General features: G+C 40.6%; 1 protein-coding gene across 3 annotated transcripts in view; it reads left to right on the plus strand.

Moving 5' to 3' along the window:
* LOC117507722 (dipeptidyl aminopeptidase-like protein 6) overlaps window positions 1–27,948 on the plus strand; it is a 660,963-nt gene that overhangs the window by 571,352 nt on the left and 61,663 nt on the right. For all 3 annotated transcript variants that reach the window (XM_034167551.1, XM_034167538.1, XM_034167544.1), the window contains one exon: window positions 4,269–4,389. In XM_034167551.1, coding sequence (XP_034023442.1) covers window positions 4,269–4,389 — 121 coding nt within the window. The remainder of the gene's footprint in view (window positions 1–4,268; window positions 4,390–27,948) is intronic.

Below are 27,948 nucleotides of genomic sequence, written 5' to 3' on the forward strand. Positions count from 1 at the left end.
TGACGAGATAATCTATCTCACTCACAGAGTTTAGGTAGCTACTCTGCCCTGTGTTGGTATATGGCAGTGGAGAACATAAAGAAGGAATCATATCCTTAAACCTAGTTACAGTGCTTTATGAAAGACTTCTACTGTAATGAAACTTATTCCCCACTGCTGGGTAGTCCATCAGAGTAAATGTAAATGTTATTAAGAAATGATCAGACAGAAGGGGGTTTTCAGGGAATACTGTTAAGTCTTCACTTTCCATACCATAAGTCAGAACAAGATCTAAGGTATGATTAAAGTGGTGGGTGGACTCATTTACATTTTGAGCAAAGCCAATCGAGTCTAACAATAGATTAAATGCAGTGTTGAGGCTGTCATTCTCAGCATCTGTGTGGATGTTAAAATCGCCCACTATAATTATCTTATCTGAGCTAAGCACTAAGTCAGACAAAAGGTCCGAAAATTCACAGAGAAACTCACAGTATCGACCAGGTGGACGATAGATAACAACAAATGAAACTGTTTTTTGGGACTTCCAATTTGGATGGACAAGACTAAGAGACAAGCTTTCAAATGAATTAAAGCTCTGTCTGGGTTTTTGATTAATTAACAAGCTGGAGTGGAAGATTGCTGCTAATCCTCCGCCTTGGCCCGTGCTACGAGCATTCTGGCAGTTAGTGTGACTCGGGGGTGTTGACTCATTTAAACTAACATATTCATCCTGATGTAACCAGGTTTCTGTAAGGCAGAATAAATCAATATGTTGATCAATTATTATATCATTTACCAACAGGGACTTAGAAGAGAGAGATCTAATGTTTAATAGACCACATTTAACTGTTTTAGTCTGTGGTGCAGTTGAAGGTGCTATATTATTTTTTCTTTTTGAATTTTTATGCTTAAATAGTATTTTGCTGGTTATTGGTGGTCTGGGAGCAGGCACCGTCTGTACGGGGATGGGGTAATGAGGGGATGGCAGGGGGAGAGAAGCTGCAGAGAGGTGTGTAAGACTACAACTCTGCTTCCTGGTCCCAACCCTGGATAGTCACGGTTTGGAGGATTTAAGAAAATTGGCCAGATTTATATCACGTTGTAGAGATTTGCTTTGAGTTTGAGTTTAAGGAGGATAATTTTAGAAATTTTAATATCAACCAGCCTGAATTACTTTTTGTATTTGAAATGGCAAAAACAAATTTAAAATGTGTAAAATCTCAAGGGGCTGAATACTTTTGCAAGGCACTGTATATGTCTTGAATATGAACACCAGAATGTCTGTAGTTTTCTCTGGGCCCCTCCTCAATCAGACCGGGAGTGACATGTTTAGCCACATGTTCTCCTTGAATTGCTGGCTGTCTGAGTGGTGTCCAAAAAATGAGGTGGGCTTCATAGATAATTGGCAAAGCTTCTGGGGAAAACCTGGTCTTGTTAGGAGAGACAACATCCATCCCACTTTGGATGGAGCAGCTCTCATTTCTAGAAATCTGGCCAATTTTCTTAAATCCTCCAAACTGTGACTATCCAGGGTTGGGACCAGGAAGCAGAGTTGTAGTCTTACACACCTCTCTGCAGCTTCTCTCCCCCTGCCATCCCCTCATTACCCCATCCCTGTAGAGACGGTGCCTGCTCCCAGACCACCAATAACCAGCAAAAATCTATTTAAGCATAAAAATTCAAAAAGAAAAAATAATATAGCACCTTCAACTGCACCACAGACTAAAACAGTTAAATGTGGTCTATTAAACATTAGGTCTCTCTCTTCTAAGTCCCTGTTGGTAAATGATAAACAATAAATGAGTCCACCCACCACTTTAATCATATCTTAGATCTTGTTCTGACTTATGGTATGGAAATAGAAGACTTAACAGTATTCCCTGAAAACTCCCTTCTGTCTGATCATTTCTTAATAACATTTACATTTACTCTGATGGACTACCCAGCAGTGGGGAATAAGTTTCATTACACTAGAAGTCTTTCAGAAAGCGCTGTTAGTAGGTTTAAGGATATGATTCCTTCTTTATGTTCTCTAATGCCATATACCAACACAGTGCAGAGTAGCTACCTAAACTCTGTAAGTGAGATAGAGTATCTCGTCAATAGTTTTACATCCTCATTGAAGACAACTTTGGATGCTGTAGCTCCTCTAAAAAAAGAGAGCTTTAAATCAGAAGTGCCTGACTCCGTGGTATAACTCACAAACTCGTAGCTTAAAGCAGATAACCCGTAAGTTGGAGAGGAAATGGCGTCTCACTAATTTAGAAGATCTTCACTTAGCCTGGAAAAAGAGTCTGTTGCTCTATAAAAAAGCCCTCCGTAAAGCTAGGACATCTTTCTACTCATCACTAATAAAAGCCATCACTTGACCCAGCTATCTTAGCTAACTATAGGCCAATCTCCAAACTTCCTTTTCTCTCAAAAATTCTTGAAAGGGTAGTTGTAAAACAGCTATCTGATCATCTGCAGAGGAATGGTCTATTTGAAGAGTTTCAGTCAGGTTTTAGAATTCATCATAGTACAGAAACAGCATTAGTGAAAGTTACAAATTATCTTCTTATGGCCTCGGACAGTGGACTCATCTCTGTGCTTGTTCTGTTAGACCTCAGTGCTGCTTTTGATACTGTTGACCATAAAATTTTATTACAGAGATTAGAGCATGCCATAGGTATTAAAGGCACTGCGCTGCGGTGGTTTGAATCATATTTGTCTAATAGATTACAATTTGTTCATGTAAATGGGGAATCTTCTTCACAGACTAAAGTTAATTATGGAGTTCCACAAGGTTCTGTGCTAGGACCAATTTTATTCACTTTATACATGCTTCCCTTAGGCAGTATTATTAGACGGTATTGCTTAAATTTTCATTGTTACGCAGATGATACCCAGCTTTATCTATCCATGAAGCCAGAGGACACACACCAATTAGCTAAACTGCAGGATTGTCTTACAGACATAAAGACATGGATGACCTCTAATTTCCTGCTTTTAAACTCAGATAAAACTGAAGTTATTGTACTTGGCCCCACAAATCTTAGAAACATGGTGTCTAACCAGATCCTTACTCTGGATGGCATTACCCTGACCTCTAGTAATACTGTGAGAAATCTTGGAGTCATTTTTGATCAGGATATGTCATTCAAAGCGCATATTAAACAAATATGTAGGACTGCTTTTTTGCATTTACGCAATATCTCTAAAATCAGAAAGGTCTTGTCTCAGAGTGATGCTGAAAAACTAATTCATGCATTTATTTCCTCTAGGCTGGACTATTGTAATTCATTATTATCAGGTTGTCCTAAAAGTTCCCTAAAAAGCCTTCAGTTAATTCAAAATGCTGCAGCTAGAGTACTGACGGGGACTAGAAGGAGAGAGCATATCTCACCCATATTGGCCTCTCTTCATTGGCTTCCTGTTAATTCTAGAATAGAATTTAAAATTCTTCTTCTTACTTATAAGGTTTTGAATAATCAGGTCCCATCTTATCTTAGGGACCTCGTAGTACCATATCACCCCAATAGAGCGCTTCGCTCTCAGACTGCAGGCTTACTTGTAGTTCCTAGGGTTTGTAAGAGTCGAATGGGAGGCAGAGCCTTCAGCTTTCAGGCTCCTCTCCTGTGGAACCAGCTCCCAATTCAGATCAGGGAGACAGACATCCTCTCTACTTTTAAGATTAGGCTTAAAACTTTCCTTTTTGCTAAAGCTTATAGTTAGGGCTGGATCAGGTGACCCTGAACCATCCCTTAGTTATGCTGCTATAGACGTAGACTGCTGGGGGGTTCCCATGATGCACTGTTTCTTTCTCTTTTTGCTCTGTATGCACCACTCTGCATTTAATCATTAGTGATTGATCTCTGCTCCCCTCCACAGCATGTCTTTTTCCTGGTTCTCTCCCTCAGCCCCAACCAGTCCCAGCAGAAGACTGCCCCTCCCTGAGCCTGGTTCTGCTGGAGGTTTCTTCCTGTTAAAAGGGAGTTTTTCCTTCCCACTGTAGCCAAGTGCTTGCTCACAGGGGGTCGTTTTGACCGTTGGGGTTTTACATAATTATTGTATGGCCTTGCCTTACAATATAAAGCGCCTTGGGGCAACTGTTTGTTGTGATTTGGCGCTATATAAAAAAAAAAATTGATTGATTGAATTGATATTCCATCTTGATCCAGCTGGTAATGCGTTTAACCACTGCGGGAATACTGGCTGTGTGTTTTAGAATATAAAATTGGCTAATACTCTTGTTTTCATTTTAAATGGGCTCATTCTTCAAGTATTTCTCTTTTGTTTTGTTGATGTAGATCTTCATTTTTGAGAACAACATCTACTATCGCTCCACAGTGGAGAGCCGCTCTATTCGTCTGGTCTCCACCGGCAAAGAGTGCGTTATCTTCAACGGGCTCAGTGATTGGCTGTACGAAGGTAAGACAAACAGCATTGCTCATATGGCTGTTTACTGTCAAAGCATCAGTTTAAGTAATATCTCGTTTCGAGACTTATGTTGTCAGTACAGCAGAGATAAGTGGATTTTCTTTTGTGTGTGTGTGTGTGGGGGGGGGGGGGGGGGGAGCTGCTCATCATGTTTTTAACAAGGACATATAAAATTGTACATTGTACCATTTTTATTTTAACTACTACTTCAATTAAATTCTTTTATACATTGCCCAAATTTGTTCAGTTTTTTTGACAGACAGGTGTAAAGCAGGTATGTAAACCAGAAATTTTTCACATTTAAGAAGCTTAAATAAAAAATTAGGATATAAAAACAGTTACTCACTCACTCATCTTCAACTGCTTATCCGAGATCGGATCGCAGGGAAAAAGTTACTCAAAATGTTTAAATATCAAAATAGCTGTAGAATAGTTTATTGCTGGAGGCAAAATATGTTGTTGAACCTGCTATAAGTCAGTTTCGAAGTGCTGCAGGAGCTGCTGGGTAAGTTCAAAGTTCAAGTCATACAAACCGCACATTCCCAGGATCACAAAAACAAACAGATGAAAAATAAATAAATTAAAAATTAAACCCCAAACCCTGTCATCATCTTTATCAAAAGCAGTAAATCGCAGTATTAGAAGTCACAGTTTATCTCTATATTATACTTAGAAACCATTAACGTAGCTAACGGCTCACTCGTATTGCGTTCACAAACACACGAAAAATAAACAAACACAAAATAAAATCCAAACACGGTCATCATCTTTATAAAAAGCAGTAAATTGCAGTATTAATAGTCACAGTTTATCTCTGTATTATATTTATAAACTGTTACAGGATCGAGGTGGCCATGTTGCATTTGTAAACATTTTACAAACCAAAACGAACACATGAAAAATAAATAAATAAAGAATAAATTTCCAAACACTGTCATCATCTTTAACAAAAGTAGTAAGTCATAGAATTAGTAATCACAGTTTATCACTGTATTATATTTATAAACCATTAATGTAACTAACAGATCACAAAAAATAAATAAATAAAAATCCTGACTTGTTTTGGTCCACAGTGTAACTTATTTTGGCTCTTTAATCTGTTGTGTTGCTTCAAAAACAGAGTCTTCTTACCAGCATCAGCAGTTTGATTGTATGTATTGACTTGTGAACTGGACGTGTTAGCTCTCCATGCATGCGCAGTGTGCACTGATAAACGCGAAACCGGCTTATTCGATGAACTGTGGTGTTGCAATTATTAAAATTGCAGGCGTGAAAGCTTACCTAACTCAATCGCTGTTGTAAAAATGCTAATAATGCGTCTTTCTTTGAATATGTGTGTCTACAGATTCTAAGTCAAATAACAATCACTTTCCAAATAATTATTAGTTATAATTATTATAATAATTATTGCAATAGTGATGAAGCTTCCCATGCAGTTTTGCTTTCTTATGTCCCAATGAGAAAGGTCACTGGTTCGATGCCACGTGTGCCTTATTCTCTTTGTAGATCTGGGGTTACGACAGGAAGGGCATCCGACATAAAACTTGTGCCAGATCAACATGCGCTTCCATAACTGATCTACTGTGGCGACTCTACACAAAAATGGCAGAAGGCAAAGGAAATTAGCTTAAGTGTTGTAGTTGTTATTAGAAAAGTGCTTGTTGTCAAGGAATCTGTTGACACATTGTTATATTCATAGAAATAGGCTTCAGTTACAAACATTTACTACAATTGTGGCTGAGTTAGTTGTGCATTTCTGCCAACTGTTGTGATAATTTTACAGTTGTGACAGTTACTACAATAGTGGTTCATTACTGTAGTGGTTGCAACAGCATTTGCACCCGCATTTGCACCCGCTGCTGCAACAATTATTACAATAATGACAGTTCCTGCAATAACAGTTCAATCCTACAGTGGCAGCAACGCCATTTGCGCTCGCTAATATAAGAATTATTACAGTAGTTACAATTATTGCAATAGCAGTTGCAGCAAACCTTTGTGTCACCTCTGCTGGCTGGGGCACATGATGTGCCATGCCGTGGTTACATTAAGAATGGTTATTGTGAGTTTTACCCATGAGATTTATTGAAATGGCATCTAGACTTGCTGGGGCTGGTGTGGCTATTGTGTTTCAGTGTGGTACTAAGCAACAAACCCAGATATCTGTTGTTACAGCACCACGGTTAAATTGTTTATTCAAACCAGCTCGACATTAACTGCACAATTGAGCTCAGACGCTTCATTTCAAGGACAACTAGATTCTAACTCGCGAAATGAGCATCGTCAGCAGTAGGTATTGTTGTGGATATAACTTTACATAAACCATGACTAAAACCTTTCAAACTTCAGTTTCCTCTGTTTTTAGTGAGTGGGAATGTGTACCTCATTCCCATTTAAGAGTATTTAAAATATTAGTTACAAGGTGGATTTATTTCAGTTTTCATGGTCGCTAATATGATTGTATATGCAGATTTCTCAGTCAAAGTTGTAATCCTCCGTAAAACTGTATGTTTAAATTTTTTGTCATATGGATGGGATGGGATGTTGGACTTCCCATCTGTGCCCGGTGACTGAATAGTTTGCAGGAAAGGAAGATAATATCAGCTCATTAAATAAATCCCCTCCTGGAGAAAATCTAAGTGAATTACAGAGAAATGTAGTCAGTTAAAATTCAAGTTGTAATAATAATATTAATTAATAACAAGAGCAGTCAGACATTTCTGATATATGTCTATCCGGATCTGGATCACCTCCAAAATTCAGTGGAGTTTTCCATGCCCTAATATGTATCTGTGTTGAAAATTTCATCAAAATCTGTGCAGTAGTTTGGATGTAATTCTGCTAAAAGTAGTCCTTCAAAGCCCATATAAAGTGAAACTTGACCCAGACTCAAGATCCTGATCCGGATCACCTCCAAAATTCAGTAGAGTCTTCCATGCCCTATTATGTATCTGTGGTGCAAATTTGGTGAGAATCCGTGATGTAGTTTTGAAGTAATCCTTCAAAACCTATATAAAGGGAAACCTTGATCCAGAATCCAGATCCAGATCACCTCCAAAATTTAATGGAGTCTTCCATGCACTAATACAGTAGTGTTCAGAATAATAGTAGTGCTATGTGACTAAAAATATTAATCCAGGTTTTGAGTATATTTCTTATTGTTACATGGGAAACAAGGTACCAGTAGATTCAATATTCTCACAAATCCAACAAGACCAAACATTCATGATATGCACACTCTTAAGGCTATGAAATTGGGCTATTAGTAAAAAAAAAAAAAAGTAGAAAAGGGGGTGTTCACAATAATAGTAGTGTGGCATTCAGTCAGTGAGTTCATCAATTTTGTGGAACAAACAGGTGTGAATCAGGTGTCCCCTGTGTAAGGATGAAGCCAGCACCTGTTAAACCTGCTTTTCTCTTTGAAAGCCTGAAGAAAATGGGACATTCAAGACATTGTTCAGAAGAACAGCGTAGTTTGATTAAAAAGTTGATTGGAGAAGGGAAAACCTATACGCAGGTGCAACAAATTATAGGCTATTCATCTACAATGATCTCCAATGCTTTAAAATGGACAAAAAAAACAGAGACGCGTGGAAGAAAATGGAAAACAACCATCAAAATGGATAGAAGAATAACCAGAATGGCAAAGGCTCACCCATTGATCAGCTCCAGGATGATCAAAGACAGTCTGGAGTTACCTGTAAGTGCTGTGACAGTTAGAAGACGCCTGTGTGAAGCTAATTTATTTGCAAGAATCCCCCGCAAAGTCCCTCTGTTAAATAAAAGACATGTGCAGAAGAGGTTACAATTTGCCAAAGAACACATCAACTGGCCTAAAGAGAAATGGAGGAATATTTTGTGGACTAATGAGAGTAAAATTGTTCTTTTTGGGTCCAAGGGCCACAGACAGTTTGTGAGACAGTGAAGACAGTGAAGCATGGTGGTGCAAGCATCATGATATGAGCATGTTTCTCCTACTATGGTGTTGGGCCTATACGAGGTCTGTTAAAAAAGTATCAGACCTTATTTTTTTTTTTAAAAACCTGATGGATTTGAATCACGTGTGCTTGCATGAGCCAACCTTGAACCTTCGTGCGCATGCGTGATTTTTTTCACGCCTGTCGGTTGCGTCATTCGTCTGTGAGCAGGCTTTGAGTGAGCACTGGTCCTCCCCCCTCGTCTGATTTTCATTGCGAGGAAAATGTCTGAACGATTGGAGCAGCGCTGAATCAAATGTTTCCAGAAACTGTGAGAGACAGCCAGGTGGAAACCATTCGGAAGATTCAGATGGCTTTCGGTGGCTTTTCAGTCGAGTGAGTATCCAAGAAAAGAGCTGGACATGTCACAACATGTCCTGTGAGACTTCCAACACGGAGGTGCTTTTTGTTCTGTGCCATTAGTGGCTCCATCCCGACGCGCGAACCCTCCGCATGTCTTTCATTACAAAATCTTCTTTCACAGTGGAATGTGCCGAAAAAGTGCTGATGTCCACCTCTTCTGCAATTTCTCTGGTAGTCAGACGACGTCCCGGATCAACACAGCGTTCACTTTGGAAATGATCTGGTCGTTTCAGCCTGTCGATGGCCTCTGCCATTTTGCGCCATCTTTAAACTGGTTGTAACACTCCTTAATCTGTGTGATGCCCATAGGATCGTCACCGAAAGCCGTCTGAATCTTCCCAATGGTTCCATCTGGCTGTCTCTCACAGTTTCTGGAAAAATTTGATCCTTTCCTTGCAATGAAAATCCAACGAGGGGGGAGGACCAGTGCTCACACAAAGCCTGCTCACAGGCAAATGACGCAACCGACAGGCGTGAAAAAAATCAAGCATGCACACGAAGGTTCAAGGTTGGCTCATGCAAGCACACATGATTCAAATCCATCAGGTTTTTGAAAAAAGAAAAAAGGTCTGATACTTTTCTAACAGACCTCGTATATCGCATACCAGGTATCATGGGTCAGTTTGGATATGTCAAAATACTTGAAGAGGTCATATTGCCCTTGAAATTGGTGTTTCAACAAGACAATGACCCCAAGCACACTAGTAACCAAGCAAAATCTTGGTTCCAAACCAACAAAATTAATGCCTTGCAGATGTGAAGAAATCATGAAAAACTATGGTTATACAACTAAATACTAGTTTAGTGATTCACAGGATTGCTAAAAAAGCAGTTTGAACATAATAGTTTTGTTTGTAGCGTCAACAGCAGATGCTATTATTGTGAACACCCCCTTTTCTACTTTTTTTTACTAATAGCCCAATTTCATAGCCTTAAGAGTGTGCATATCATGAATGCTTGGTCTTGTTGGATTTGTGAGAATCTACTGAATCTACTGGTACCTTGTTTCCCATGTAACAATAAGAAATATGCTCAAAACCTGGATTAATCTTTTTAGTCACATAGCACTACTATTATTCTGAACACTACCGTATGTATCTGTGTTGGAAATTTCATCAAAATCTGTGCAGTTGTTTGGATGTAATGACTCCGGATGTTTTTCCTTTAGTATTTAATTTCCTGTGGATGAATTAAAAATGGGAGCTGTCGTAATGCGTCTGGTTTACACTGAATCGCTGTTCTCCATGACTTGATTTGCATTAATTCAGCTGCGACTGTGATCCACATGTCACGGTGTTCTCTGAGCACCACTGATCAAATGTGCGTTCAGTGCATCTGACAGCTAAAGGAGGAAAGGATTCTTTATTCTTATTCAACAAACGCATTTACATCCACCAAACTTGGGCTGTCAACTGCTCGGGTGGGACAATGTTTTTAATAAGGGAATCCAAGCGCGGTTACGCCACATACGTGAAGATCAGATATGAGAAACATTAGAAAACATTACATAAGTGCTGAATCGTGCTTTGATTTGGAAGTGGTGAGGTCACTTGAGGTCAGCAGCCTGCCATAACAACAGCATCGTGACAAAAATATTTCTGCTCATCTAGGCTGTTTTTATTCTATATTGTCCAGTCAGGATTGTGCTTATCAAACCCAAACTGCTTTTGAAACCTCACTCATCCCTCAAGAGTAATATCCTTTGTAAGCCATTTAAACATTAATCACGGTGATATTGCAGCGTCTGACCCCTTGACTCATATTTATACACAGCTGTGGGCCCGGTCATCCACAGTTATCATTTATTGACCACATAAATCTTCCAGCAAGTGATATAAAATGAGGAAGAGGAGGTCTTGATCTGCTCGATAATGTTGATATAAAACTGTGCCATCAATCAGAGTAGTATCTTCATTATTTCACATCCTTTACCAAATGTCGCTAGTGATGTGATATCACGTAGAAGTACTTCTCCTACGACAGTTTTATCCTGAGGGCATGCAAGGGAATGTTTCTAAATGCTTAGGAATTTAAAAGCATTTTATCATGAAATGATTTAATTTTGTCAACAGCATTTGCAATATTAAATACACAACCATAAGAAAATTTGCTGCACCTCAATATTAATTACCTATACTATAATTCACCAAATGTCCATCTGTCTGTCTGATCCTGCATCATGCCGAAAAGGCTCATCTGATCGCTATGATTTTTGTTCTGTCATGTATGTAGACCCTGGAGTAACATAGGGTGGTTAATTTTTGTGTACCCCTCATAGGTATATAGAATTAGGAACTATCATCTCAAACGAGGGTTTGAGATGATAGGATTGTGAAGTGTCCAAGTGTGAAATGCTTATCTGATTGCTTTGTTCTGTTTTGTTTATCTAGGCACTGGGGTAACGTTGGTGCGTGGGGGTAATTTTCGCATATATGCCATTAAGTACCGTCATCTCAGCCTACAGTATTAGCATGCTAATTAGCTACAGATCTTCTGTGAATTTTTATGGCAGTTGGCAGAGCGACAGCTGCATTACCGCCACCATGGGGAGGTGTTGGTCTAGTGGTTAGGCATTGGGCTTGAGACCAGAGGATCCGTGGCTGAAATCCCAACCTGACCGGAAAATCACTAAGGGCCCTTGGGCAAGGTCCTTAATTCCCTAGTTGTTTCCAGTGTGTAGTGAGTACTTTGTATGGCAGCACTATCACATCACGGTCAATGTGAGGCATTATTCTAAAGCACTTTGAAAGTCTGATGCAGATGGAAAATTGCTATATAAATGCAGTCCATTTACCATCTGGCCAGTAGTGTTAATCAGTACTGAATCCAAGCACCCAGCATTTTGGCTGGGAGTGTTAATAGGCGCTGAATCCAAACACACAGCATCTCTTGTAAGTTATATGTCAGATATCTGGTGTCTCTATTCGTTTTTGCACTTTGTAGACGGTCTCTACACTTCTGTTTCTCAGCTGCCTGTTCGTTCAAATCGATGTTATTTTTCCAGCTCAGAGGATGGCACATATGGATAAAAATAAGGTTGTAGCGCATTGTCAACCTTCCTGAGGTTAGAAACTAGTGTTGTTTGTCTTTCTACAAAATTTCTGTTAAGATTATTGAGTCGTGAAGTTTGAATCTGTGAATATCTTTCTTACTTTACCGGAGTCTCCACCAGAGGTTTCTGGCCTCCTTGAGTTTGACACCTACATTACCATTTGACAGGTGTACCACGCAAGTCAAATTCCCCGCCTGGCACCGCTTGACACCAGAAGCAAGAGCCCGCTTGGGGCTCACCTCCCCGCCTCAATGGCTGTAGTGACTACCCCCCTCCACCCAAAAAATAAAACATTTTCACGGTGATAAAGATTGGGATCAAGATTACCTGCAGTAATTGATCCGTAAACTGAAATCTGTAAACTACTTAAACTGTATATATAATGAATGATATTCACATTTTGTGAGACCTGCATTCACATTTTGCAAGATATTTTTTTCAGTATTCACGTTTTGCAATTAACGGTTTGCAGATAATTCATGAATTGCAGCTGATTCAGGTTTTGGGGTTTAACACATGGCTTCCCAAAAAAGCACTAAACAAAATAAACTCCAATGATAAAAGATTAAATGCAATAATATACAATAGTCTTCAGAATAATAGTAGTGCTATGTGACTAAAAAGATTAATCCAGGTTTTGAGTATATTTCTTATTGTTACATGGGAAACAAGGTACCAGTAGATTCAGTAGATTCTCACAAATCCAACAAGACCAAGCATTCATGATATGCACACTCCTAAGGCTATGACATTGGGCTATTAGTAAAAAAAAAAGTTGAAAAGGGGGTGTTCACAATAATAGTAGCATCTGCTGTTGATGCTACAAACTCAAAACTATCATGTTCAAACTGCTTTTTTAGCAATCCTGTGAATCACTAAACTAGTAGTTACTTGTATAACCACAGTTTTTCATGATTTCTTCACATCTGCGAGGCATTAATTTTGTTGTTTTGGAACCTAGATTTTGCTCGTTGGCTAGTGTGCTTGGGGTCATTGTCTTGTTGAAACACCCATTTCAAGGGCATGTCCTCTTCAGCATAAGGCAACATGACCTCTTCAAGTATTTTGACATATCCAAACTGATCCATGATACCTGGTATGCAGTATATAGGCCCAACACATAGTAGGAGAAACATGCCCATATCATGATGCTTGCACCACCATGCTTCACTGTCTTCACTGTGAACTGTGGCTTGAATTCAGAGTTTGGGGGTCGTCTCACAAACTGTCTGCGGCCCTTGGACCCAAAAAGAACTATTTTACTCTCATCAGTCCACAAAATATTCCTCCATTTCTCTTTAGGCCAGTTGATGTGTTCTTTGGCAAATTGTAACCTCTTCTTCACATGTCTTTTATTTAATAGAGGGACTTTGTGGGGGATTCTTGCAAATAAATTAGCTTCACACAGGCGGCATCTGTCACAGCACTTACAGGTAATTCCAGACTGTCTTTGATCATCCTGGAGCTGATCAATGGGTGAGCCTTTGCCATTCTGGTTATTCTTCTATCCATTTTGATGGTTGTTTTCCGTTTTCTTCCACGCGTCTCTGTTTTTTTTGTCCATTTTAAAGCGTTGGAGATCATTGTAGATGAACAGCCTATAATTTTTTTGTACCTGCATATAGGTTTTCCCCTCTCCAATCAACGTTTTAATCAAACTACGCTGTTCTTCTGAACAATGTCTTGAACCTCCCATTTTCCTCAGGCTTTCAAAGAGAAAAGCATGTTCAACAGGTGCTGGCTTCATCCTTACAAAGGGGACACCTGATTCACACCTGTTTGTTCCACGAAACTGATGAACTCACTGACTGAATGCCACACTACTATTATTGTGAACACCCCCTTTTCTACTTTTTTTTTACTAATAGCCCAATTTTATAGCCTTAAGAGTGTGCATATCATGAATGTTTGGTCTTGTTGGATTTGTGAGAATCTACTGAATCTACTACAACCCCTGGCAAAAAGTATGGAATCTCCAGCCTCAGAGGATGTTCATTCAGTTGTTTAATTTTGTAGAAAAAAAGCCGGTCACAGACATGACACAAAACTAAAGTCATTTCAAATGGCAACTTTCTGGCTTTAAGAAACACTATAAGAAATCAAGAAAAAAAGATTGTGGCAGTCAGTAACGGTTACGTTTTTAGACCAAGCAGAGGAAAAAAATATGGAATCACTCAATTCTGAGGAAAAAATTATGGAATCACCCTGTAAATTTTCATCCCCCAAATTAACACCTGCATCAAATCAGATCTGCTCATTGACATTGACCCTATGCCATGACATTGACCCTATGTGTCTTTTTGCAAGGAATGTTTTTGCAGTTTTTGCTCTATGGCAAGATGCATTATCATCTTGAAAAATGATTTCATCATCCCCAAACATCCTTTCAGTTGTCCAAAATATCAACGTAAACTTGTGCATTTATTGATGATGTAATGACAGCCATCTCCCCAGTGCCTTTACCTGACATGCAGCCCCATATCATCAATGACTGTGGAAATTTACATGTTCTCTTCAGGCAGTCATCTTTATAAATCTCATTGGAAAGGCACCAAACAAAAGTTCCAGCATCATCACCTTGCCCAATGCAGATTCGAGATTCATCACTGAATATGACTTTCATCCAGTCATCCACAGTCCACAATTGCTTTTCCTTAGCCCATTGTAACCTTGTTTTTTTCTGTTTAGGTGTTAATGATGCCTTTCGTTTAGCTTTTCTGTATGTAAATCCCATTTCCTTTAGGCGGTTTCTTACAGTTCAGTCACAGACGTTGACTCCAGTTTCCTCCCATTCGTTCCTCATTTGTTTTGTTGTACATTTTTCGATTTTTGAGACATATTGCTTTAAGTTTTCTATCTTGATACTTTGATGTCTTCCTTGGTCTACCAGTATGTTTGCCTTTAACAACCTTCCCATGTTGTTTGTATTTGGTCCAGAGTTTAGACACAGCTGACTGTGAACAACCAACATCTTTTGCAACATTGCGTGATGATTTACTCTCTTTTAAGAGTTTGATAATCCTCTCCTTTTTTCAATTGACATCTCTCGTGTTGGAGCCATGATTCATGTCAGTCCACTTGGTGCAACAGCTCTCCAAGGTGTGTTCACTCCTTTTTAGATGCAGACTAACGAGCAGATCTGATATGATGTAGGTGTTAGTTTTGGGGATGAAAATTTACAGGGTGATTCCATAATTTTTTCCTCAGAATTGAGTGATTCCATTTTTTTTTTCCTCTGCTTGGTCTAAAAAAGTAACCGTTACTGACTGCCACAATCTTTTTTTCTTGATTTCTTATAGTGTTTCTTAAAGCCAGAAAGTTGCCATTTGAAATGACTTTAGTTTTGTGTCATGTCTGTGATCTGCTTTTTTTCTACAAAATTAAACAACTGAATGAACATCCTCCGAGGCCGGTGATTCCATAATTTTTGCCAGGGGTTGTAGTACCTTGTTTCCCATGTAACACTAAGAAATATACTCAAAACCTGGATTAATTTTTTTTTAGTCACATAGCACTACTATTATTCTGAACATTACTGTACATTAAGTACAGTACCACAAAGCACAAAAAAATCCCAAATTAAAGAACCAAACCAAATGTACTCATGAATTTATTGTAGTGCTTCCAATGTTGTCTGTGTACATCTGATTATTTATTTTGTCCCAACTGTATTAAATACCATCCAATGTGTTTTTCAACACACATTTATTTGCCTATCTTGCTTATTTTTGGAATTTAACCGTCTTCATGGTACACACCACTAGCTGATGACTTCCTGCATAAAACCACTGTTTACTTTTCCATGTTGCTGTGGGCCAAGCAGCAATCTGCATCCATCTGATGATATATTTTGTCCAAACTGCATCAAGTAACATCCAGTATGTTGTCCATTGCATGTGTATTTATCCATCTTGCTTATTTTTGGAATTTAACAGTCCTTAATGGCACACACCATAAGGGGAGGGCTTCCTGCATAAATCCATTGTGCACTTCTCCAAGTTGTTGTGGGCAAATAATCCACGTCCATCTGATGATTTATTTTATCCAAACTAAACAAATAACATCCATTGTGTTGTTATGTTAAGTAACAGCACAGGATGTGATGTGAACATGTGCTGCACTGAGTTCCTGCATGTTGTTATGTATACTTGCCTCCAGGGAAATGTTTTTTAAAAAGTGAGTTGCACATGCATAAAATATGTTACTCCAGTGTGACTTGCATTTATTTGTTTCCTGTTTAAGAGGCATTTTTTTTACATACTTTGGAAAATGTGTATGTGGTTATGAAGCAAAAACAAAGTGAAGATCTGTGATCAAACTCACAAAATTCTTCAATGGCTAATGCTATAAAAGTAAGTCCCATTAGCTGCTCCCTTGTTTTCACTCAGGGTTGCTACAGCACAACCAAAGTGGATCTGCATGTTGATTTGGGACACATTTTATGCAGGATGCCCTTCCTGACGCAAATCCACATTACATAGGGAAATGGCACCGGTGGGCCTTGAACCGCTAACCTTCCGTGCTGAAACCAAACGCACTAATCACTTTGCTATCACCCCTCAGTCGATAATGCAATATTTTTGTTAAACCTCATGAATTAGATTGTTTCATTGTAGTGGGGAAAATTTACAAAATTTGGCTGTGTTTAAATGCTTTTGGATGTGACAACATCACAAGTCACAAAGTGAGGGAAAGTCATCCGCAAAAATATGTTTTATAATGAAACAAATCCAAATCAATTTTGAATATTTCATATATTTTGGTTGAATGACCAGTTTTAAAGCTTTCGTGTGTGTTTCTTTTGTGTAAGCCTGTAAATAGTTTTGAAGAGGCCCATTGAAGATGGCAGCTTTCGGCCGGGTGTCGAGTGAGGATGCGTTATGTTTGCATTAATTAGTGACACTGAATGGCACAAAGATCTCAACACCAATGTCTCGGTCCTGACCAGAGTCAGTCTGAGCCTCAGGCCACCGCAGAGGACAAATGAGGTCTTAATCTCTGTCCAACTGCACACCAGATTTGACGGTGATGGATGAAAAGTTGCGAATAATATCCACCTTCACTAATATTGTAAGTTTATCCCATAATGGTGTATTTGTGGCATGCATGAAGAAAAAAGAAGAAACTAAAAGCTCAGTTTTAACAGCCACAGACTTGCACACAGTCATCCAAAATGCCTCAGGAGCCTCAAACCTTCTGTCGTCTGTCAGCTGTCTGATTATTGAAGCTGCACTGATACTGACGCGGGGCCGCGGCCAGAGGAAAGAGCTGTATATTGAGCTCTGGTATGCTGAGATAACAACCCAGCGTCGCTTTGATTTGAGTCGTGTTTGCCCCATAGATGTTCGGCGAGATGACTTTTTGCATCAAGAAGCTTGTTTGTAAGGTTGTTTCTGTTTATCACTGTGTTTGTAGCTGAGCCCGCGGGGCATAAAGTACCCACATAATCAAAACTTGTATGCTGGAAAGGGAAATATTAATAAAAGGAATGAAAATGTTGTTTCTTGAAGTTTGGTGTGAGTACAAGCTGAAGCTGCTGTTGCAGCACATTTCTGCTTTGATTTGCAACTTTTGCTGTTGTTGTTGTTGTCAATTCAATTTATTTTAATTAGACAGCGCCAAATCACAACAAAGCTGCATCAAGGTGTTTCACACTAGTTGTTGTTACGGGCATTTGAGATTTATTTCTCCTAGTTTCCACATCAGTATAAGGTTTGGGGAAAAAAATCAGACATTCATCTTAAAGTTACACTGTGTAGGACTTAGTGCCATCTAGTGGTGAGTTTGCAGGTTCCACCATTTTGCTTTCGTCATGTTTTCACTTGATGGTGGGTTTTCATGTAGACCACTGTGCAGAACTATATTCTTCATCCCACTCATGCCTGCTCTCGCTGACATTCTGACCATTCCCACCCGCACCTGCAACGTGTGTGTTACAGTCCCACCCGCACCTGCAACGTGTGTGTTACAGTCCCACCCGCTCCTGCAATGGGTGTGTCCAGTCACACGCGCAACAATGAAAAGCTGAGCACACAACAATAGAGAAGCATTGATTTTGTGTAAACATGCCATTTAGGCTATTAATAAAGAAATTCAAGGGATTGTTTTGTCTTGTTGAATCCCTGGCCTGTATGTCTTTTGATTCGCTGATCACGAATAGTGTTGCTATTTGTTGTTTTCGGTTTGAAGACAGTTTCATGTAACAGTTCATGCCCTTATAACGGCATACAGTAACTCGCTGCACTATGACACAGAGAAACAGGCTCACTGCACTCCGCTGTGCCTTGCTGTTCTCTCCTGTAATGTGCTCTGCTCCTGTTAAATTATTTAAGATGAAAGTAGCATGTGGACACGCATACTTTACACTATTCTCCTTTGCTGACTGAGTAATCTTGTCGCTTCTGTTTCCGCAGTTTTTATTTTTAACCACCTGCTCCCGCCTGCAGTGAGGTTCTAACTGCCCGCAAATGCAAGATTTGTGTTGAGTACCATGGCACCTAGTGGGACCCGAACCCAATGCAGCCCTCTATTTTCATGCTTCCTTGCTTTTTATGTGACTAGAGTTCTTAACAATATTCTATTGTACCTGCATTAATGGTAAATGGCCACCAGGTGGAGATTTTCCATTTGAAGAATCTTGGGACATGGCGATGACCATTCTGTTGCTTATAGTAGTAGATAAACACTATGTACAGGCCTCTATTTCATAAAAATGAATGTTCTCTAACTCAGCCTGCACTAGCATTTGGTAGACAGTGTATGGCTGAGGAACCACCGCAAAATGCAAAAGGTGGAATAAATGTATTCCTTTTGGGCTACTTTATCAATTATTGCTGTGTTCAGAACCCTCGGACATTCATAACACCTGACATAAAAAAAAAACCCCACTTCTTGGAAAAGATAAAATAACTATTTATCCCAAAGGAAATTATTTTGCCAGAGTACCGAAACAGTAAACATTTTTTTGTTTATTTGTTATGGTTTGATTTTTTACAATAAGTACAGCAAATTTATATGAAATGACTGGAAGACATCTGCGTAAAATGTTTGATAATATTGCACATAATTCTGAGTAACTGAATAGCGTTCATTTTGTATTCATCGCGCAGAAGGGAGAGGAATTATACAGTCTGATTGCCACAGGTAGGAAAGACCTCCTGTGGCATTCTGTGGTGCACCTCGGTGGTCTCAGTCTATGGCTGAAGGTGCTCTGAGAGGATGTCAGTGTGGCATGCAGGGGGTTGGAGGTGGTGTCCTGGATGTTGAGCAGTTTCCTCAACATCCTCCTCTCTGACACCTCCACCACAGACTCCAGCTCAAGCCCCAGGACATGAGCCAACTACCCTGGTGAGCTTTTTGAGTCTGTTTGTGTCAGCTGCCTTCAGCCTGCTTTTTTTTTTAGATCAGGTAAATTTTCAAAGATATTTTTGATAATGTGTGGTGTTGGAAAGTTAACTAATTGTACACAGAATGTGAATATATTGCATATAGCATTAATGTCTTATTAAAATTAATTTAAAGTTGCATTTTCAATATTAATAACATTGATGTCTCACCAGTTGCAAAGGGGGCGCCATGGCTGTGATGTTAGCTCAGGTACCTCGGGTTGCTCAAGGTCCTCAAGAGTTTAGAAGCAAAGATCCCGGACCAACATGGTGTTCAAGGCATTTTAACCAAAGCTAGAGGTCAAACTCTTGGAACTTCTGAGGGTTCTGTATGCAGCATATGTCAGTGCAACATATGTCAGTGTTACATGGGAGTGCAACCACTCCCATGTAGATATGAAGAAGTTTAAGAAGAGTGTAAATCGCACCAGAGTATATACATCGCGGGGCCTCCCAAACTAGTAAAAACCTGTGACTTATATACTGGAAAATAGAGTATATAAAAAATGAACATTTTAAACTTCAAATAAAATTGCAAAATAATGAATATGCATTTTAACTTCTGCAATAGGCTCCAGCCTATCCTGATCATCTTTACAATAATGTATTAATTTGCAGAGAACTTGTCAATTTTTACAGTGGGCCAAAATAAAGGGAGTGTGAGCCAAAGGTGGCCCATAGGCAGTGGTGTCAAAAGTACACACCTTTGTTACTTAAGTAGAAGTATAGATAATGCAGTTTAAAAACACTCTGATAAAAGTTGAAGTATCAACTTGACCTCTTTACTCAAGTAAAAGTGAAAAAGTATGTGCTCCAAAACCTACTTAAAGTATAAAAGTATAAAGTAACCTTAAAAAAAAAAAAAAAAAAAAAAAAAAGGTAGATGCCACTATACTTAAAAACTGATTCGTTCTACATGTGGCCCAATGTTTCAATTCTAGAAGCTCTGAAATGCAATCTGGGACTATTCCAGACAATAAACTGCAGTGAGTGCAGCATCCATTTAGTGAAGGAAAAAAAAACAACAACAACACAACTTTCCTTATTCAAATTCATTCCAGTAGTATTCTGCTCTTACTAGGATGCAGCAGTTTGGCAGAAAGTTCTGGAGAAAATCACTGAAGTAAATAACATTGAAAATATGGTTTGACCGAAACAAACTGTCATTAAATAAGACAGGGATGAAGTGGAGGTGTAAGAGTCACTAGGTGTTCACAGGAAACACTTATTTCTGTATGTATTTATTTATTTATGTATGTTCATTGTTAGTTGCTTTTATATTTTCTGTTGTGTTTCTATTGAGGTTCTTTTTGCCTCTTTCTCTAAAACTGAATATAATAATCATTAGATTATTAATATATAAACAAAAATAAATTTAAGAAATATTACAATTTGAAAACAAATGCACCCGAACGTGATGAGAGCTGCAATTGCTTAATGCTAAGTTTTAACATTGAAAATGCCATGGACATGCTAATGTGTTAGCATCGCTCCCGTTTTTAAGTTATAAAATACATCTATCAACTGTTTCAGAAGACCATAACAGGTCGGTTTAACATAGAAAAGGTAAATAATACTCACAGACGTATGCTCTTTAGGGTTTTAGCGGGGGAAGATGAAGCAAAGGAAAGAAATAAACGAAGCAGTCGACCGAAGCATTGCTTCAATCTGCGAACCTCGATTGGTTCATGGTTCAAAGCAAAGCCATGCTGCAGAAAAGTTGATTACAGGTGCACATGACGTGAAATATATATATATATATACGAGGTCTGTGATAAAAGTAACGGACCTTATTATTTTTTTCAAAAACCATATGGATTTGAATCACGTGTGATTACATCAGACATGTTTGAACCCTCGTGGGAATGCGAGAGTTTTTTCACGCCTGTCGGTTGCGTCATTTGCCTGTGGGCAGTCTTTGAGTGAGGAGTCGCCCACCCTCTCATTGTTTTTTCATTGTTTATGAATGGCTCAGAGACTGCTGCTTTGTTTGATCAAAATTTTTTCAAAACTGTAAAGCACAACTGAGTGGACACCATTTGATAAATTCAGCTGGTTTTCGGTAAAAATTTTAACGGCTGATGAGAGATTTTGGTCTGGTAGTGTCGCTGTAAGGACGGCCCACGTTGCCTGACGGCGATCTGCGCTTCGAGGCGGCAGCGTCTCGCCGTTTCAAGTTGAAAACTTCCACAATTCAGGCTCTGTTGACCCAGGAAGTCGTCAGAGAACAGAGAACTTTCAGAAGAAGTCGGCATGAGGAGTTTATTCGGACATTCCATTGTTAAAGGAGATTTTGTAATGAAAGAACATGCGGGCAGAGTCGCATGTCGGGCCGGACCCGACCGCGGGGGGTCGCGACAGGAAAAACACCTCCGTTGGAAACCTTAACGGGCAAGTTGGAACATGCCCAGGCTGTTAAACAATTTCTCAGTTACTCACTTGTTGAAAGCCATCAAAAGCCGCCTGAATTTTACAAATGGTTTTCAACACGGAGGTGTTTTTCCTGTCACGGTGCACACAGATTCGCCGAGTCGTCATGAAAACGACTCGGTGCACGTCTTTCATTAAAAAATGTCCTTAAACAGTGGAATGTCCGCATAAAGTCCTCATGCCAGCCTCTTCTGAATCTTCTCTGTTCTCTCACGACGTCCTGGGTGAATTAAGCCTTAAATTAGGATGTTTTCAGGTCGAAAGAGGCCGACGACGGCACCTGGAAACGCTGCGCGACGTCCCGCTCTGTGGGAAGTCCTTACACCGGCAGAAACACCCCATAATCTCTCATCAGCCGTTAAACTTTTCACCGAAAACCAGCTTAATTTCTCCAATAGTGTCCACTTGGATATTCCTCACAGGTCCAGAAAAAATGTTGATAAAGCAATGCGCGCCGTCCGCAGCGGCTATTCAGACAAAGAGATTCCGACGGGCGGGGTGGAGCACTCCTCACTCAAGGCCTGCCCACAAGTGAATGACGTCACCGACACGCGTGAAAAAACTCACGCATGCGCACGAGGGTCTGACGTAAAAACATATGAATCAAATCCATTTATTTTTTGAAAAAAATAAAAAGAACCGCTTTTTTCATCACAGACCTCGCATTTGTATAAACATTAAACTGAAGCCAAGAGTAACGAGGCTGTTTGTTTTAAAATGTAAGGAATAAAAAATACAGATACTTGTGTGAAAATGTAATGAGTAGAAGTCAGAAGTAGGCAGAAAAATAAGTAATGGAGTAAAGTATAGATACCTAAAAAGTGTACTTAAGTACAGTAATGAAGTATTTGTACTTCGTTACTTGACACCTCTGCCCATAGACGACATACGTATTGGACAGCCATGGCTGAAAGAGATAGCGAGAAAAAAAAAACAATGGTCTGTTTCAGCTACATTCACATTGAATCCTTTTTGAAGAGTTCTTCCAGTTTTAGAACATAACAGTTGTTAAGCAGTCAGAAAATGTTTTATTATTTTAAATTGGCTAAGTTTTTGTCCTGAAGCATTTTCTTTTTTTCCTGCAGACTGTCCACTGTGTGTACTGTTTTTCTTTCACAGCTAAATTAGTAGAGACTCTTTTTGGCAGAGTTCTGCGGGGTTTGGAGCGCAACCACTGTGAAATGATCAGAAAATAGGTTTCCTTTTCTGATTTAGTACATTTCTGTGCAAAAAGTCTGTCCAGCTGACTACCACACCTGCTCCTAATCCATCATCAGCAGTAAATAATGAACTGCATTTTCTGATTTAGTACATTTCTGTGCAAAAAGTCTGTCCGGCCGGCGACCACACCTGCTCCTAATCCATCATCAGCAGTAAATAATGAACTGCATTGCAATAGTGCATTTCCATCTGATGCAGATGCTCAAAGCGCTTTACAGCAATGCCTCATATTTACCAATCAACACACATACTCACACACTGGTGTCAACGTGGCACCATGCAGGTTGCTCAATGTCACTCCCAGAGCTGCTTTTTGAATTGCTCTGGTTCACCAAAGTTAATCAGATTTAAAAGGGTTTAGGGTTAGGGTTAGGGTTATATAACATTATATAACCTTTAAATCTTGTGACTTATATGATGAATTAATTGTTTATCTAGTTAGCTATTAGTGATCTAACAAACTGTTCAGTCACTGCCTCTTAGAATTCACATGCCTGGGCTTTTCCGAAGCCAAGAAATACAAATAAAGTTGTTAGAATTTTCTTATAAATTCATATTTTGGTAACTTTGACTTACTCTATGATAACATATAAATACATTGTGACTGATTTATCTGAATGCACAGATGTTTTTCATTTATTTTTCATGAAAATATCTAGTTTGGTAGCATGTGAAACCATATTTGCCTGACACAACAAGCTGATGCAGCATCATTTCATGTACAAAGGGACGTTCATTCATTGATATTTCTAGCTGCTAACCCAGATGGGAAAATAAAAATACTTTGAAGACTGAAATACCTCCAAGTATCTTATATGAAATATGTATTGATAGATGTCTTGTTGCTGCAATCTTGTTTGTTTATTGGGAACAATAGAGACAAAACCATTATCTGCTCCACTATTGCAGAGTAAATATAGAAATTACTTTTCCTTTTATATACTGCAGAATAGAAAAAAAATCACTTGTAGTGGATTTTTTTTTCCTCCAGCATCATTTATTGTAGCAGTGTTTTTATCCGACTGATCTGCAACTCTATAGATACAACTTTGTCTGTGCTCAGCAAAATATCACCTCACTCTGGGCACATGCTTTTCTCTTCTTGTTCAATTATGGCTTGTGCTGTCACCTGAGTGTGCACTGGTGATTGCATTTGACAGTTGCACTGACGGGTTTTTTATTAGTGTGCTTGCTGTGAAAGCGTCGTGCTTGCAGCATCTGAGCAAACTGGCGTAAGCCGCCCCGTCAGTGAGAGAGAGAGATGATGTCACTGATTTCAGCTGTTGAATAAACTGCCGACTTTATTACCGCGGATAATGAGCATTGTTGTTTTACTTCAAACTCTGCATAAGATAATTTAGTATTTGAAAATTAAGCAGATGGCTATATTTTGTCAAGCTGGTTGTGAGCTGAATGAGTTGTCTAAATATTGGCAGTGCTGGCTACAGTACCGCTGCTGGCTACCAACGGTGATGACAGCGAGAGCGTGGGTAGGGTGTTTGGGACATCTGTTTGTTTGTATGTTTGTCTGCGTGACGAACTGGCTGGGACTATTACTACCCAATATGGCATAAGTATAGTAGAGTTCGAGACATTCAGCAGCAGGCACGTGAAGCTGGCAGCTTCAGTCAATCTGGCCCTTACGTAAATTTCCAAATAAGAAAAATGAAAGCTGTAAGGCTCAAATATTTTTTTAAAATTTTCCGTATCATTATTATTTGGTTAAAAGTAGGGGTGGCGGCCAAGTGGTTAATGCGCTTGGTTTCAGTGCAGAAGGTTCTGGGTTCAAAACCCACCCCTGCCACATTTCTCCATGTAATGTGGAGTTGTGTCAGGAAGGGCATCCGGCGTAAAACCTGTGCCAATTCAACATGCAGATCCACCTTGGATTTGCTGTGGTGACCCCGACTGCAAACAAGGGAGCAGCCGAAGGGACTTACTTGCTTACTATTATTTGGTTAAAAACATGAATAAAGAGATGCAACATTTGATATTCTTTGGAAATAGGAGGTTGGAACTAAAAATTGTTCATTTCAAACTGCGTGTTTGGTACACATATTGGGGGTGGGGGAGGGGGGCATAACTACCTACAGCTTTGCGTTGTTGCTTTTCTATGATTGAAAACTAGACATGGAGTTCACTTATCCAAAGAAAGAGAAGAGACATAAAGGTAGGGAGGGGGGTTATTTCAAAAAATTTGGAAATCTATAAATGTTTGCATGGAATATGGAAATATACACGGAATAAACCATAGCATGATAAATTTTGGGTCATTTGGTTCTTAAAACCCATATGGACGGAGCCAGTGAAGATATCGGGTTCAAAAATCGCCAAAAATATCAACGAAAATGTCATATATTGAGAACCGCTGCACCTAGACACTTGAAATTTGGCTCCAAATGTTGCTTGACCCCAAGTTTATATTCAACTTCTATAGTAACAATAAGCCTATCTGGTGTTTTTTTAAGAGTAATTGACAAAAAACCTAATTTCAGTACATATGTTACGATCAATTGTAACAAACAAAATCTATGTAGTTTTTATTTCAGTAACATAAGTTGAGTATAATCATCACATGTAAAGAATGACATGGCTACAATGAACTAATTCTAAGCAACAGAGTGGTTTTCTACGTCAACAGCACATATACGACACACGCGTTACTTGAAATTTTCAAACACTCCGTCCATATGGGTTTTTGGAACCACATGACCCAAAAATTATACTGTTATGGTTTATTCCATGTATACTTCCATATTCCATGCAAAACTTTCAAAAATTTTTGGAAAGAACACCCCTCCCCAATAAAGGCGCAAAAGGTTTGTTGTGTAATGTTTTGTTGGGTCAAAAATGGAAGCAGCAGTGGTGAAAAACATGTTCCCTGGATAGAGCAAAATATCCACATGCCTCACCAAGTCCTCTGTACCAACTCACTGAGGCTAGAACAGGCTGATGGCTGAAAAACAAAGATGGTATAAAAGCAAGGAATCACCAACCCTGGTCTTGGAGTTGTATGTTTTCCTTGACTGGCTGAGCACACCTGACTTAAGTAGCGGTGGGTGAAGTAGGGAGAGTTGCAAGGGTTGGTGACCCCCTGCTATAAGGACTACATTAAAGACCTTCTGGAACACTGTAACATGAACCATATGTTGTGAAAGTGTAATGACACAGACCCACAACAGGGGGCGTAAATGAACTGACAATAGATGAGCCAAAAATACAACACTTTACTGTTGTGAAGCATGCACAACGAAATACAGACAAATACAGAATTTGGACAGAGTCAAATACTAAGGTGATGTGTGGGTAGGCTCGAGGATAGAAGACGTCCGTCCAGAGAAGAGCCGGATCTCACACGATTTCCACTGCCACCGAACCCGGAGAATACTGGAGCCGCCAAGTTCCGAGTCCCCAGGTGGCCACCGTCTCTGGCTGTCGGATCTGGTACTGCTGGCAGGAAGCAGAAACAGTTATGTGTGGGTGTGTGTACACCCAGCAAAAACAAGCAGTGACAGTTCCTTAATGGTGGGTAAGACACCTCCACCTCCAAAACAGGAACACAATTACGAGTTCAGTAGCACCTACTGAATACGGCTGAGAGTTTTACCTCCAAAGGCAAACGATATCTCGGCAGCGGGGTGGAGATGTCTTCCAGCTTATATGGAGTGGTTGATGAGTTGATGATTGGTGACAGCTGTCTGGAGTTAATGAGTGACAGCTGTCACTCTCGGCTGTCCTGTGAGGCGGCAGCGCCCTCTCGTGCCTGAAGCCCGCACTCCAGGCAGGGCGCCCTCTGAATGGTGGGCCAGCAGTACCTCCTCTTCAGCGGCTCACACAACAGGACCCCCCCTCAACGGGCGCCTCCTGGCACCCGACCAGGCTTGTCGGGGTGTCGGTCGTAGAAGTCGGCCAGGAGGGCCGGGTCCAGGATGAAGCTCCTCTTCACCCAGGAGCGTTCTTCGGGTCCGTACCCCTCCCAGTCCACCAAGTACTGGAACCCCCGGCCCATACGACGGACGTCCAGGAGCCGGCGGACTGTCCACGCGGGCTCCCCGTCGATGATCCGGGCAGGAGGTGGCGCCGGTCCGGGAGCACAGAGGGGTGAGGTGTGGTGCGGTTTGATCCTGGAAACATTTAAACACGGGGTGGATCTGCAGTGAAGCTGGGAGTTGGAGCTTCACTGCAGCCAGACTGAGGACTTTGAGGATTGTGAAGGGGCCAATGTACCTGTCCTTCAGTTTCGGGGAGTCCACTTGGAGAGGAATGTCCTTGATGGATAAACACACCTCCTGCCTGGGCTGGTTTGCAGGGGCCGGGGAACGCCGGCGGTCTGCATGGGCCTTGGCCCTCGTCCGGGCCTTCAACAAGGCAGAACGGGCGGAACGCCACACCCGACGGCATCTGCGTAGGTGGGCCTGGACCGAGGGCACCCCGACCTCTCCCTCCACCACGGGAAACAATGGGGGCTGGTACCCCAAACACACCTCAAACGGGGAGAGGCCGGTGGCAGAGGACACCTGGCTGTTATGTGCGTACTTGATCCAGGCCAGATGGTTGCTCCAGGCTGTCGGGTGCGCATGTAACACAGCGGAGGACCTGTTCCAGTTCCTGGTTGGTCCGCTCTGCCTGTCCGTTCGTCTGTGGGTGATACCCGGACGAGAGGTTCACGGTGGCCCCAGTTCTCTGCAGAAGCTCATCCAGACCTGGGAGGAGAACTGAAGACCACGATCTGAGACAATGTCTGTTGGTATCCCATGCAGACGCACGACGTGGTTTGCAGTCTCCTGGGCCGTCGGGAGCTTCGGGAGGGCCACGAAGTGGGCCGCCTTGGAGAAACGGTCCACTACCGTGAAGATGGTCATCATGCCCTGGGACGGCGGGAGGCCCGTGACAAAATCCAGGCCAATGTGGGACCAGGGGCGATGAGGCACCGGGAGCGGTTGCAACAGACCTTGGAACCTCGAATGGTCGGCCTTGTCCCTGGCACAGGTGGTGCAGGCGTGGACATACTCCCGGACGTCGGCTTCCATGGACGCCCAGCAGAAGCGCTGCCGGACCACTGCCACGGTTCTTCGCACCCCTGGGTGACAGGAGAGCTTGGAACCGTGACAGAAGTCCAGAA

Source organism: Thalassophryne amazonica, chromosome 1 (genome assembly GCF_902500255.1).
Source record: "Thalassophryne amazonica chromosome 1, fThaAma1.1, whole genome shotgun sequence".
Classification (NCBI taxonomy): Eukaryota; Metazoa; Chordata; class Actinopteri; order Batrachoidiformes; family Batrachoididae; genus Thalassophryne; species Thalassophryne amazonica.